This window comes from Stegostoma tigrinum, chromosome 23 (genome assembly GCF_030684315.1).
Source record: "Stegostoma tigrinum isolate sSteTig4 chromosome 23, sSteTig4.hap1, whole genome shotgun sequence".
Classification (NCBI taxonomy): Eukaryota; Metazoa; Chordata; class Chondrichthyes; order Orectolobiformes; family Stegostomatidae; genus Stegostoma; species Stegostoma tigrinum.
The window spans coordinates 37,768,723-37,784,647 of NC_081376.1; the positions used below are offsets into that span (position 1 = coordinate 37,768,723).

General features: G+C 43.6%; 1 protein-coding gene across 2 annotated transcripts in view; it reads right to left on the bottom strand.

Annotated features, from left to right (window-relative positions):
* The window catches only part of LOC125462597 (arf-GAP with dual PH domain-containing protein 1-like), a 108,724-nt gene that overhangs the window by 53,077 nt on the left and 39,722 nt on the right, over positions 1 to 15,925 (bottom strand). For both annotated transcript variants that reach the window (XM_048552797.2, XM_048552798.2), the window contains exon 4: positions 15,796 to 15,878. In XM_048552797.2, the coding sequence (XP_048408754.1) occupies positions 15,796 to 15,878 (83 nt within the window). The remainder of the gene's footprint in view (positions 1 to 15,795; positions 15,879 to 15,925) is intronic.

Here is a 15,925-nt window from a genome sequence, read left to right on the forward strand (position 1 = left end):
CCCATAGCCCACACATCCTGAACACTACGGGCAACTTAGCATGGCCGATCCACCTAGCCTGCACATCTTTGGACTGTGGGAGGAAACCCACACAGACATGGGGAGAAATGTGCACACTCCACACTGTCGCCCAAGGCTAGAATCGAACCTAGGTCCCTGGCACTGAGGCTGCAGTGCGAACCACTGATTCACCGTGCTGCCCTTTTTAAAAAATTTATCAATACATTTATTTCACAATGGCCACTTCCCTCATTATTCACACATCATGCCCATTGTAGAATCTGGAGGGGAAGTCTGTGGGTTGGACCATTTCTGTCTCATGGAAGTAACACATGATGTGTCTGCTGCTTTCAAACTTTTAGTTTCTTCAAACTATAAACTTTAATCAGGATAACCGCAGGTATTGTTTATTTCTATGCGATGTCAGGTTTATTCATATTTCAGGTAGAAGAGGTGTCTGGCTTGCTTGGATAGGAACAGACCATTGTATTGGTTGTACAAGAACAAAAAGTGCCAGAGAAACTCAGCTGGTCTGACAGCATCTGTGGAGAGAAACAGAGTTAACTTTGAGTCCAATATGACTGGAGTTCAGAAATCATACTGGACTTGAATCGTTAACTCTTTCTCTCTTCGTAGACGCTTAGACCTGCTGAGCTTCTCCAGCACTTTGGTTTCGCTTCTATTACTATGGTCTTCTCCTGGCTCTTTCTAAACTGGCCAGTTTGTAGGAACACAACTGAAATCCACAAAGAGGCGGCAGCACAGCAAATCCTGGTGATCCAGAAGTCTGAGATGCTAATCCCACCACTGACAAGTGCCTGCAGCCAACTGAGCAAGCAAGTTCAGTTTTCTACAACTTGTTGCCCAAGTATGACATGACAGGTAGACCTACTGATTGAGCCATTCAGATCCCTTCATGGCTCCACCCCCAACCATCTCTGCCACCTCTTCCAGCCCTCAACTATACTCCTTGAATTCTGGCCTTGAGGACCCCCAGTCTTAGGTACTCCAGCACTGGTACCCATTCCTTCAGTTTCTCACTTACACCCCTTTGCATTTTTTCCTCCTCCCTTAAAGATATTCCTTTGAACCAAGCATTTTGACCAAGTTTTTGGCTACCTGCCCTAATATCACCTTCTGTGACAGAATATTACATTCTATTTGATAATCATACCTTCCTTAAGGTATTCAACATTAAAAAAAGGACACTACATACAGACAAGTAGTTGTTGATCAACAGCACTGGGGCTATACATGGAAAACTATTAACCAGTTTATTAACAGATGGTGTGTTCAGATTCCACCAGGCTGCCATTGGTAACAATTCATTCTTTAAGTCATTATTAACGGTCTATTCTCCAAGGATGCCAGATTACACCTTAAACAACAGTTCAGTAATAAAGCAGGGGTTGTGTGTGCGCGCGTGGGGAGTTAGAAATGACCTTGGACTGTTTAATAAAAGTGATTTGAGTGACATATTTACAGTCCCATGCATCAAGCTAATTGGAAGTGTCAGGGAATATCCATCTGTCCGAATCAGTTCTTAGCACAACTAACAAAGGGTAACTGCATCATTTCAGAATGAGGCTAACCCTCCCTATCCACCCAAGCGGAGAACAAAACAAGCAGGAACAAAACCTTCCTGCCATCTCCTGGGCATTAGGACTATTTCTGTGACTGACTTTAAAAGGTAAGCCTAATAGAATGCCTAACAGTGAAAACTGACCTATTTGTAAAAAACCACACTGATTGCAAGGATAGTCTTGCCATCCCATTGAAACACATGCCATTTCCACAAATTGAATGGTGACAATCTCATTTCACTGGAAATTGGTGTCAGAGTGCACATTACTCAATTGTTCATAAAATGTTTTCTTGAATTAATTTGATTCACTCCAGCATTCGGTTAAGTTAACAACGTAAAAAGTTATGATCCAAGTCAGTTTAATTTACACGAGGACCTTCATCCTCACTACCAGCGTAACAATTCACACAAAACGTTATCAACACAGACTTGGACTGGAATCTTCCCCAGACTCTGAACGGGTGGGTATTGGTGAAAAAATTTGGGAAAAAAACCCATGAGATAGCCAGTGTGGAGCTTCAAACAGAATTTTCCAACTGGGTGAAACAATGGCACAGAGAAGTGGAGGAGAAGCAGGTATACCAGCAAGCCCATGACCAGCTTCCCACATGCACGGCTGCTTCTGAAGGTCCCCTCTCAGGACTCAGTGGGGGTACAGCAAGACGAGTCTATTGATGCCTTTTAGACCCATCCCCCCGAGGCACAGTTTTACTCAGAGGATATCCCAGAGCATTGTCACAGACTTGTGTTAACTGCTGGAACAGGACCTAGTGTGAAGCAGCAGGTGGTCGTCCTATCCTGGTGGCTACTTAGGTGACAGCAGCGCTAAATGTATGCTACTTGCTCCTCGCAAAATGCCACAGAATCAGTGCAGAATCTTTCCATCCTTGCCCTGTAAATATATCAAGGTTGTTACTGGTGCAATTTGTGCCAGGTCACACCCAAGAAGCTGCCATGATGCTTATATCCTGGAGAACCTATGTCCCTGCTGTCCACTCCAAACAGCATGCGCTGCATTATTCTCACATGCTATGCTGTGCAAAAAAACTGGAGCAGACAGAGGGGGATTCAATGCAGGTTGATTAGCTGGGAGAGCAACAACTGCCTTGTAGCGAGGAGATGGAGGACATTGGAAAAAGGAGGAACAGCACTTTCTGCATGATAGAGCTCCAGAGTAAATCAGGCTTGACAGTAAACAAGAGCTGAATGCAGTGGTCATTCACTGATTGCAAATTTGCTGGTTAGGTAAAACTGTACTTTTTGATCGGAGAGGCAAATACAGCTTGTTTGCTTTTGCTGTTTCAAAATAAGATGAATGCTTTGAAGTGTTTTTTTAGGACTTTCCTGTACATGACAGTCCCACATCAAACAATGAGAAGATGGTGGGCTACAACAGAGCATTGGGAAAGAACAGCATTGATTGGGAGAATGCTGAAAGATGGCATGGATTCCCATGCTCAGGAACAGGTAAGGTGTGGGGCCTGGTACTTAAATAGTGATAGGTGAGGCATTGCACATACAAATGCATTAAGTATTACCTTATGCACCCTAAAAAGCATAGATTTGTGAATATTCTCCACTACTTGCACAGTAAAGTCAATTCTGGACCAACTATACTACAATTTCAGCAATACTTATGCTGATTTCATCGTGAACTAAGCCAACAGTTTGTTCTGGTGGGCCACATTCATTTGTGCTAGTGTTACCTTCTGTCCAGGGAATTGGATGCCCATACTGCCACCACATGTAGTCACAATATGAAGATACCAGAAATTGACACAGACTAGTCAAAATGGGAGATAGCTGCTGATGGCTCCCCTATGTGCTGCAATTCCTGCCACTACCAGATGGCGATTGGGGTGTTTGCCAAACCATCCCTATTTCTTTGATAACATCCAAAAGCTTACCCAGTTTATAGTGATAGAGAAAAACCAATGAGAGAAAAAAAACAAAAATCAATGCTGTCACCATGATTCAATGCCAATTGCTCCCAGGTCATGGTTGGCATCAGAGTGGGGGGGGGGGGTGGGGAGCTTGCTGCTCCTCCCTTGTCTGAGTCCAAAGGGCTTATTTGATTCCTGTGATTGAGGAAAATCACAAGTGATTCTTAATGAGAAGTCATCTTATGGAAATCATATTATCCCTGCAGTAGGAGGGCAGGCCACAGAGTCCAAACCCACAACAACTCTCCAAACAGCGTCCCACCCCCAACCCCAACCTATCCCTGCTACCCTGCATTTCCCATAGCTAATCCACCTAACCTTCAGGCCCCTGGACACTATGGCCAGTCCACCTAACCTGCACATCTTTGGCCTGTGGGAAGAAGCCAGAGCACCAGGAGGAAATCCACACAGGCACAGGGAGAACTTGGAGTCTGCACAGTCATCCCAGGTTGGGATTAAACCCAGGTCCCTGATGCTGTGAGGCAGTGCTAACTGATGAGCCACCATGCCATAAAACTACATTGTACCTGATTGTAAGGGTGGCAAAGTTACTTAGGCATCGTTACTCATTCATTGGTCTCCCCAATAGTCGCAATCTTAATTATACATGATCTGATGAAGTTTGGCCTTTCCCCAAGTAAGTCCTTATTGCATCTTGTCCTTATTATTAGGTTGTTGGAGACTGCATCTTATTCTACCCTTTAACCATTTCAGAACCATTACCTTGCATGACACTGGCATAACTTTTGGGGGCAATTGTCAGAAAATTAGAAGAGGAACAGAAAGTTCTGTTGGACAAGAAGAGGACCCAGAGAAAACAGTAGCCAGTGAATCTTTCATGTTGTCAGCCCACTGTATTCAAATACAGCAGAAACTAGCAAATCAGTGTGAGGTTCTTGAGCCTCACTGGCTGATGTCTGTTGAGGCGTTGACCAAGGAGGCCATTGCTTCATGAAGCAAAGACTTCCAGTAAGCAACAGGAATGAGAGACCATACTGACCCCTGTTCTGCTATTCAATAAGATAAGGTCTAATCTGATCTCACGTGTCAACTTCACATTACTCTTACCTGTGGTTTGACTCCCACATTGTTCTAAAGAACACAGTCTGAGCCTTGAACATATTTATCGATTCAACCTCCACAACTTTTGGGAAAGACAATTCCAAAGATTTCACCACCTTCTGTAAGAATAAATTCCTCATTTCCAACTTCAATGGAGAACCCCTTCCTTTGAAACTGTGCTTCCTTGTCCTATTAAAATGAACTAATGAAACTCACTTCTGGGTCATCCTTCCAGTCCCTTGGAATCCAAGCAGATCCTCTCTTTGCAAAGGATAGAAATGGGAGAAGGTCAGCCCAAGGCTAAAAACAATTCCTCATGCTTTGAGCTTTAGGACTAAAGTGCCCTCTTTTCAATTGAATGGCTCCCTTTGAGTATAGGGCTTAAGAACAGAAGGGAAGTGTAAGCCTCAAAAGAATTGAAAGTGGAATGCATTTTCTGGAGGAACTGTGAATGCGACATACAATCCCAGACAAAGCTTGAAGTTGTATGTTGTTGCCAGTCATTAAGATGCCTGGTTAAGAAGCAAGCTTTCCCAGTTTAAGCAAAATCGGATGAGAGTTCAGAGATTTTTCCTCCACGTTTTCAGAGGAAAGTGCAATTTTCATTGGATCTTACAGCAGTGCAGGTAGTCATTTTCACCCCAATTCTTTCCCCCTGCCCCGTTCTCTACAGTCATGCCAATGCCTCCTTTATTTATCCAATTCCCTTTGGGAAGTTGTTAGCAAATCTTCTCTAAGGCAGTGTATTTCACTGCATTTTTAGGGTGAAAGTACAAGGGAATGAAGCTCAAAACTGACTGATTGATTTATTGTCACATGTATCAGAGATAATGGGCACTGCAAATGCTGGAGAATCCAAGATAACAAAGTGTGGAGCTGGATGAGCACAGCCGGCCAAGCAGCATCTCAGGAGCACAAAAGCTGAAGTTTCAGGCCTACATTGGGGAAACCAAGCGGAGGCTTGGGGACCGCTTTGCAGAACACCTCCGCTCGGTTCGCAATAAACAACTGCACCTCCCAGTCGCGAACCATTTTAACTCCCCCTCCCATTCTTCAGATGACATGTCCATCATGGGCCTCCTGCAGTGCCACAAGGATGCCACCCGAAGGTTGCAGGAACAGCAACTCATATTCCGCTTGGGAACCCTGCAGTATCAATGTGGACTTCACCAGCTTCAAAATCTCCCCTCCCCCCACTGCACCACACAACCAGCCCAGTTCGTCCCCTCCCCCACTGCATCCCAGAACCAGCCCAGCCTGTCTCTGCCTCCCTAACCTGTTCTTCCTCTCACCCATTCCTTCCTCCCATCTCAAGCTGCACCTCCATTTCCTACCTACTAACCTCATCCCACCTCCTTGACCTGTCAGTCTTCCCTGGACTGACCTATCCCCTCTTCTCCACCCATCTTCTTTTCTCTCCGTCTTTGGTCCACCTCCCCCTCTCTCCCTATTTATTCCAGAACCCTTGCCCCATCCCCCTCTCTGATGAAGGGTCCAGGCCCAAAGCGTCAGTTTTTGTGCTCCCGAGATGCTGCTTGGCCTGCTGTGTTCATCCAGCTCAACACTTTGTTATTGTCACATGTACCTTAGCACAGTGAAAAGCTTTGTTTATGAGCAGTGCAGGTAGATCGCAGTTAGCAAGGATGTACAGATCAAACATTGTAAAGAAAACCTCAGGCATACAGGTTACACTGCACAGGGTGTGCACTAGGCAAGATCAGCATTATATATTAGCCAATGGGATATTTGAATCACCTTTTGTCACCAGTTATTTATTTATCTGAGATATACCACATCCAGCTCCTGCCCTCCATTGTATTAATAGCACTGTGGGTGCACCTACAGCACCTGAGAAAAATGGCTCACTACCACCTAGACAGTGAGAGGATGGGAAAGGATAATATGCTGAGCTCACTAGCAGTGACAACGTCCCAACAACAAACAAGAAACACTGGCAAATGTTTTACCTGACAAACTGCCTCTTGTAACCTTGCTATACTGCATTTTAGAAATTTGAAGAAGTGTCCTTTGATTCTGCCCTTATTAGTCTTATTTTCAAGCAAACACGTTTTGGGAATGAGCTGTCATCACCTTTTGCCAACACACTCACTCAAGTCAGGACAGAAGTTTAAAAGAAAGATCATTTGCTGATTCATAGCATGCTAAAGGGAAGGGAAATTTAAACAAGAAACAATTAGAGAGTAGAAAAAAAAAGTTAGATTTTTAGACCAACTGAATGTTAGGCTCACTGTATTTATCATAGGAGTGCAGAGTATAGATTGGCTTTGCTAGTTTAAGAGCTAGGATCCTTGGTCTTGGATATAAAAGCACCACCCAGACAGAGAACAGTCTTTTCCTCAATTTACATTGACAGAATCTGACAACTCACCTGCAAAGAGAACTGATATTACATAGAAAGCAAATCCTTAAGCTCGAGTTGCAGAACATTTAATTTTGCTGTTTGAATTCTTTACACCTACTCACTTGCTATCAAAGGCTAGCTGATATGAATAGCTGTTCTTGACCCAAACCTGTATACATTTACACAGACACACAATAGGAAGCTTGAACACCCACAAAGACAGTTTCAGCTGTTTGTGCAAAACACATCCACATATGCTACTTTCTGACAAAGGCCACAAATCCAGGCCCAGCCATCAGATAAGTTTAAATCTAATCTCATGGAGATTATTTCAGGCAAACATTTTACAAAAAGTAAACGAGACAGCAAGGGGGAGGGGGAGGGAAGCAGACAGCAAGGAGGCGCAGAGACCTGGAGAGGGAAGTGGAGAGCAAGTTGTGGGGGGGGGGGGGGGGTGGTGGTGCGGTAGCAAAGGAGACACGAGGTTACCATTGACTGGGAACTAACCTGGGCCATCCAGCTACTGTGGCTACAAGAACAGGTTGGAAGCTAGGACTCCTGCAATGAGTTACTTATCTCCTGACTTGTCAAAGCCTGTGCACCATCTGCAAGGCACAAGTAGAGAGTGGAATGGAATACTCCCCATTTGCCTGGATGGGTGCAGCTTCAAGAACACTAAAAATTTGACACTCACGGACAAAGCAACCTCTTTGATTGGAACTACATCCGCAAACAAACATTCACGCCCTCCACCAATGTTCAGTAGTAACAGTGTTTACTTTTTTATTTATTCATTCTCAGGAAGAGGGTGTTGCTGGCCAGGCAGCATTTATTGCCCATCCCTAATTGCCCAGAGGGACATTAAGAGTCAGCCACATTGCTATGGGTCTAGGGTCACATGTAGGCCAGACCAGGTGAGGATGACAGTTTCCTTCCCGAAAGGAGATTAGTGAACCAGATGGGTTTTTCCAACAATTGGCAATGGGGGTCACGGTTATCATTAGATTCTTAATTTCAGGTATTTTACTGGAATTCAAATTCCACCATCTGCTATGGCAGGATTCAAACCTGGGTCCCCGGATTAATAGTCCAGTGATAATGCCACTAGGCCATTGCCTCCCCAAGATGCACTGCAGAAATTTGTCTAAAATCCTCAGATAGTACTTTCCAAACCCTGACCCCTATCTAGAAGGACAAGGGCTGCAGATACATGGGAACACCACCACCTGCAAGTCACTGGGTCAAAATCCTGGAACTAGTCACTAACAGCATTGTGGGGTATATGCATCAGAGTATAGTGGGTCAAGAATGCAGCTCACCACCACCACCTTCAAAGGACAACTAGGGATGGGCAATTAATGCAGTCATACATAATTCAGTAGCTTGTGTATCTCTAATAGTGTTACTGTGTACTGCAAATAGTGCAAGAATAAGATCTTCTTTTGTTTAGAGTCTTGCACAACTCAACACCCCGAAGCACTTCAGAGTAAAGTCACTATTTTTGAATTGCCTTGCTGTAGCATGGGGAAAATGAAGCAGCTAATTTAAACATGTCCAATAACAGAATGTGGGATATGCCTACAGTGCTGGTCACACACAGGCACTGTCCCTCTGCACACTCAAATGTAACTCCTGTCTTTACATGGCAGGAGTCTATATTCTGATGCCAAATCAGGCCGAAAATTTGTTTCAGTGGCAAGGTTGGGAAAAGGCAGGGACTGCATGAATTCTTTTTTGTCTTGAAACATTTGTTGGTTTTATAACTTGGCACATGCAATCAACGTAGACAGTGTGTGAACAGGTCATTTAATTTCAAGGAACACTGAAGCCAAACCTGATCTTGATTTTATTCAAAGATACACAACTCGCCTTCACAGCAAGGCTCAGAGATAATGGGAACTGCAGATGCTGGAGAATTCCAAGATAATAAAATGTGAGGCTGGATGAACACAGCAGGCCAAGCAGCATCTCAGGAGCACAAAAGCTGACGTTTCGGGCCTAGACCCATCAGAGAGGGGGATGGGGAGAGGGAACTGGAATAAATAGGGAGAGAGGGGGAGGCGGACCAAAGATGAAGAGTAAAGAAGATAGGTGGAGAGAGTATAGGTGGGGAGGTAGGGAGGGGATAGGTCAGTCCAGGGAAGACGGACAGGTCAAGGAGGTGGGATGAGGTTAGTAGGTAGCTGGAGGTGCGGCTTGGGGTGGGAGGAAGGGATGGGTGAGAGGAAGAGCCGGTTAGGGAGGCAGAGACAGGTTGGACTGGTTTTGGGATGCAGTGGGTGGGGGGGGGGGGGGGGAAGAGCTGGGCTGGTTGTGTGGTGCAGTGGGGGGAGGGGACGAACTAGGGGAAGGGGAGATTTTGAAACTGGTGAAGTCCACATTGATACCATATGGCTGCAGGGTTCCCAGGCGGAATATGAGTTGCTGTTCCTGCAACCTTCGGGTGGCATCATTGTGGCAGTGCAGGAGGCCCATGATGGACATGTCATCTAGAGAATGGGAGGGGGAGTGGAAATGGTTGGCAACTGGGAGGTGCAGTTGTTTGTTGCGAACTGAGCGGAGGTGTTCTGCAAAGCGGTCCCCAAGTCTCCGCTTGGTTTCCCCAATGTAGAGGAGGCCACACCGGGTACAGTGGATGCAGTATACCACGTTGGCAGATGTGCAGGTGAACCTCTGCTTAATGTGGAATGTCATCCTGGGGCCTGGGATAGGGGTGAGGGAGGTGGTGTGGGGACAAGTGTAGCATTTCCTGCAGTTGCAGGGGAAGGTGCCAGGTGTGGTGGGGTTGGAGGGTAGTGTGGAGCGAACAAGGGAGTCACAGCAAGGCTCACCAGGTTTCACTCTGGACGACAGCCTGACTAATTTTTCCTTCCTTACTACAATGGAGAGACCAATTTAGCTCTTTCCACACCCCCTTGTAAATCAGTGCAGTGCTTTTGCCCAGCTCATATGACACTGATACTTCTTTATAAAGATCAGCAAGTAATTTAATCCTTTGTGGTGCTCTTTGACATTGCCTGCTTTTGGGTGGATCAACACTCCCCTCACTATAAAAGGGAGCGTCATCCAAATCAGTTATGGAGCATTATAGAAAGGTCTCAGCGTGCTACTGAATTTAGTGTGACTAGAAAAGGCAGTTTGTGGATATAAACTTAGTGGGGAATACATCAGTGAAGGTGGTTATTCACTGACTCCATCGATTCTTTGCACTGCCTCTGGGAAGTAACCAACATACTCAAAGACACCTCCCACACCAGTTATATTCTCTTCAACCCTCTTCCATCAGCAGACGATCTAAAAGTTCGAATACATATCGTAGAACATAGGGCCTGTTCTGCGTTGTATTGCTCTTCGGCCCTCGATGTTGCGCTGACAGATTCAAGAACAGGCTGTGATCAGGCTTTTGAACAGACCAAATGTTACTTCTGATTTCTCTCTGCATCTTCTCTGCAACTGTAACACACTATTTTGCTACCCTGATGTACTTTGTACAATACAATGGATAGCACACAAAAACACCACTTTTCACTATATCTCAGTACATTTGACAGTAATAAATCATATCAGTCAGGATTAGGAGCTCAGGATAGGTGGTGGTGCAGGGAAATATCTGGACACTTACACAAAAAGCCAACAAGCTTCCCAAATGCAGTAATCCATGTCAACATTCACCAAGATAGGACACTTAACACAAGCTAAGTGATTGGCCACAGGAGCTGACTGGATACAATTGTGGCAATTGTGTCTGACCTGTGGTCACCTGTGAGCAAAGATGTTCATGAAAAGGTATTCACTGAAATCAGACAATGCCCTTGATGACTATATAGAGAGTAAAGGGGGAAAGAAAACAACTTAAAACAAGGAATTAAAGAGGCTTAAAAAAATGGCAGGGGCCATGAAATGTCCTTGGCAAATAAGCAAAAGGAGACTCTCCAGGCATTTTATGCCTATATTAGGAGCAAGAGGATAGCCGGGGCAAGTGTAGGTCTTACCCAACAAGAAAGTGGAGGGAATTTACAAGTGAAGCTGGAAAAGTGGCTGAGGTCCTTGATAAGTACATCACATTGGTATTTGCTAAGGAGAAGGAGATGGATGATGGTAAGATTAGGAAGAGGTATGTTCGATGTTCCAGGGCATGCCAATATTAAGTAGTAGGTTTTGGGTATCTTGAAAAGCTTAAGTCTGGGGACTTAATGGGATCTATCCCAGCATACGAAGGGAGGAAAGGGGCCTTGGAGATCTTTGTACCCTCAATAGCCATGGGCGAGATCCCAGAAGACTGGAGAACAGCCAATGTTGTTCCCTTGTTTAGAGAGCAACTAGGGTAATCCAGGAAATTATAGGCAGGTGAGCCTTACATCAGTAGCAGGGACATTACTGGGAGAAGATTTGAAGACAGGAGTTACTCAATTGGAAAACAATAGATTTGAGATAGTCAGCATGGTTTTGTGCAGGGGAGGTCTTGTCTCATACTTGAATGAGTTTTTTTGGGAGGAAGAGATGAAGATGATTGAGGAGGATAGGGCAGCAGATGTTACCTACATGGACTTTACTAAAACATTTGACAATACCTCTCATAGCAGGCTGGTACAGAAGATTAATTCATGTGGGATCCATGGGTAACACTGGCTAAAAATTTGGCTTGGTTGCAGAAGATAGAGGGTAGTCGGAGAGGGGTGTTTTTGTACCGGATGGCTGTGACAAGTGGCTTTCCAAAAGGATATATGAAAATGAATGAAAACATAGCTGGCCTGATTACAGATAACATGAAAATTAGATGAGTTGTTGATAGTGAAAAAGGTTGCCAAAGGATATAGCAGAATACAGATCAGCTGGAAAGGTGGTGGAGAAACATGCAGTTTAATCTGGACAAGTGAGAGAAGAATAATTTCATGAAGACAAATGCAAAAGCAAACTATGCAGCGAAATGACAGGACCCTTACGGAGCACTGACATAGAAGGACCATGGGTTGCAAATTCACAGCTCCCTGAATGTGGCAACACAAGTAGATAAGCAGTAAAAGATGGTGAAGATGGCATTTGGCATGTTTGCCTTCATTAGTCAGGACACCAAGTATAAAAGTTGGCAAGTAACGTTGCAGTTGTACAAGTAGTTAGGTCACATTTGGAATACTGTGCGCTGCTCTGGTTGCTACACTAAGATGTGGAGGCTTCGAAGAAGGTGCAAAATGGATGTTGCCCAGATTGGAGTGTACCATCTGTAAAAGGAGAGGTTGGACAAACTTGGATTATTTTTGCTAACCATGGTGGCTGTGGGGCGACCAGATAGAAAAAAAAAGTGTATAAAATTGTGACAAGTGGATAGATGAAATCTTTTCCCCCCAGGGCAGAAATGTTAAAATGTTAAATACTAGGGGGCACAGGTTTCAGGTGAGAGGGGTAAAGTTTAGAAGAATATATGTGGAAGACAAGCTTTTTTTGTTGAAAGCAAGGAGAATGTTAGGTTGACAGATGAGGCGATAGAAGCAGACATATTAGCAACATTCAAGTGACACTTGAAACAGACATAACAGGCAGGGAATAGAGGGATACAGACCACATGCAGGCAGATGTAAGTTAGACTGGTTAGCACAGATATGGTGGGCTGAAGGGTCTGTTCCTATGCTGTACTGTTCTACATTCTTTGAGGGTTTGTAGTGTTGAACTAATAACATTGAAGAGATCTGGGTCAGTCAAAATTATTATTATGCAACAGTTATACAGCAGTGCCTGGACAGATCTTCACACTGATAGATCAATCACAGATTAGATTATGAATCCTGCTAAATTCTCAATCTTTTTAAACTATTCAAAGGGTATACTGACAGTTGAAACTGCAAAGAGACAGACACTGGGAACTCATTTATACCAAGTCAACACAGCAGCCAATAGTCACATACAACACCCTGCACTGCCCAAAAAATTTAAATCAGAAGACTGCTGGCATTTTTACATTTCAATATCCTGCTCAGTGTTCTATTGAAGCCCTGCTCCCCAACTGACTGACGGCCTCTCCCTTGGTCTGAGCATGGGCCAGCTCTGATGCAACTGGCTAAAAGGGAACCAACACTATCACAAATGCACAGAGAGCACTTAGAGAAAAGCAAATTAACAAAGAGCTTAGACTGATTGCGTGTGTTTCTGGGCCTAAAATCTGTCACGTTTTGATTGACAGATGGACGAGAGGAAAAACACGTATCATGTTTCCTACCTGCAATGAAACCAATGGCAGAGAATGATGTCATGAACCACAACATGATGCAAGTGCAAGAAAAAAGCTAGCTATCTGGCAAGTAGGATCGGTGAATATTTCTCATCTTCAAAGAGAAAGCAACGTCTTCAGTTTGTGTTTACATCTCTAGTGCTTTTTCTCCTTTCCTTAAAAAGGAGCGTGTCAAGCGCAAGACTGAAACTGGTGTACGAAGAACGGATTACAATAAAAATGGAAAGTGGGGGATTCTTTAGCTGTGAAGAGCCAGGATGCTAGATTTATCAATTATTAAACAAAATACAATAGTAGAATGGATGATGTGTTGCTGCTGCAGCATGTGAAGGCTCCTAGATATCAAGGTGAAGCAGAACAAACATCTAAGAGTTGAGAAGCTGGAGCCTGAGCATTGTACCATATTAGAGGAGAAAAAAGTTACTGACACTTTACTCCGTATGGTGGTTAGGTTCAGAGAGGATATGTAGGCTTTCAAAAGAAAAAAGGGCAGTATTTCAGGACAGCTGTTCAAGTAATAATACCCCAGGGACGAAGAGAAGTGTACTAACTTTAAAAATAAATGGAGTGGGGGTAGAAGTCATAAAAAGGGAAATTCATTGACTTTTCACTTAAATGCACATGCTATTCAGAACAAAGTAAATACATTAACAGCACAAATAAAAGAAGTTAATAGATACAATCTTGTAGGCATTAAGATACACGACAAAAGAGATCAAAGCTGGGAACTATACATTCAACAGCATGTGAATTTTCAAAAACACAGGCAGGAACCAAAACATGGTGGGGTAGTTGACAGTACAGGATGGAATAAGTACAAAACAGCAAGAAGTGATCTTGGATTGGAATATACAGAATCCACAGGAGTGGGAATAGGAAATGAGATGACAACACTGGGAGTTACCTGTAGGCCACCTAATATTAGTGACGCTGTAGGATACAAAAAAAACCAGGAGATAAGTAATCTTTATTTAGATTGTGAAAAATCAAAAATTGACAGGAGGTAGTCATGAGGAAGAATTGAAATGTATTTTTGGGAGAGTTTCCCAGAACAAAATGTTGGGCATTCAACCAGAGATCAGGCTATTCTGGGATCTTGTAATGTGACAAATTTGATAAGTGAGCTCAGTGTAAGATATCACCCAGAAAAGTGACCACCCCACAGTCAAATTTAGTATTCAGTTTGATTGAGTGAAACTTTGGTTAGAAACACCTGTTTTACGTTTAAATTAACAGTAACAAAGGAATGAGGGCAGAATTGTTTGGAGTGGTCTGGGAAAGATGATTGATGGCCAATGACAAATGGCAAAGCAAATAGATCATGCCTCACAACAAGAGAGAGATATATCCTAGAATCCTTCTACTCACTGGGAAGGTGATTAAATGTGGTTAACCAAGAAAATTAAGGATAATAAACTGAAAGAAAGAAAACACATTAACCAATAGAAAACAGATGGCATAGGGGGTTCACTTTCAGGAATGACAGTCCGCAATTAGTGGAGTGCCACAGGGATCAGTGCGTGGATCACAATTATTTAAGAGTATATTAATGACTTGGATTAGGGAAGTGAATATACTGTAGATAATTTTGTCATCTGCAAACCTAAGTCGGGAGGGTAAATGGTGAAGATAGAAAGGTTGGGATCCTCCTCCTCCTCCTCCACCACCATCCCCCCCACCCCACCTCGGAGCATAGGAGGTTGAGGGGTGATATTATTGAGGTTTATAACGTCATTCACCTTATCTATTCCCCTCCCCTAAAACAGGAGAGTTTTAGAATACAATGGCATGGGAGGCCGTCCAGCAAAGGTTCACTAGGATAAACCAAGATGGAGATTTTCTTGCAGCACGAGAGCACATTCTTGGGGTGAGGGAGAACAACGATGAGCGAGAGCGAGAGCGCAATGATTAGTTCTGCTTTCTTTTGGTGATAATCACTACAACCACGCTGCAGTCCACCTTAAAATTTGGAGTAATTCCTCAACATTTCTTTACAGAAGGGGTTTAAGAGCAGGTTAACTTCATTTCTGGTCTCCAGCAGTGCCTCTCTGGATTTAGCAACAGGATTCAGAAACAGATTCAATGCTACCCCTCAAAAAAAGGGGAGATGGGTACACACTTGAAAGGGGAAAGATTTGAATGGTCATGGGAAAGAGCAGGTGATTAGAAGAGCAATAAAATTTGAATCAAAGAGCTGGCACAGAAATGAAGTGCCAAATTGAACTTGAAGATTATGTAATCCACGTAATTATTTCCCCAACCAGTTGTCACTTTTTTAAAAAAGTGGAAGTGACAGGTTATATTCAGAATAGTTCATTGAAGTTTATTACAACGAAGTATCTGTAGTCACACTTGCTTCTTTCACACTGTTATAGGTGAAGGCCATTGCTTAACAAAATGCTGGAATGATACGACTGGAAATTCTGGTATGACTGTACTTATACGTAAATCTAGACATGGGGTTGCAGAGGAACTGTCCCATACTCTGAAAGATCAGGAATGGTGTGTGTTCTCCAGAAGCTCAAATACCCATTAGGTCCAATACCAGTTCAAAGGGAGCAGAAATAATTTTGGTGTTTAATGTATCCTATTACTTTGAAAGATAAAAGGACTTTCCTACCTGCAGAGTAAGGCTCTTGTTTCTCAATGCAGATAAATTCCTTTCTTTCATATTTGGCACGGATCCATTGTTCCCGAAGTACTCTGAAAAGCAAGGAACCAGGTGTCAGAGAATTGGAAAAAAAAAGTGT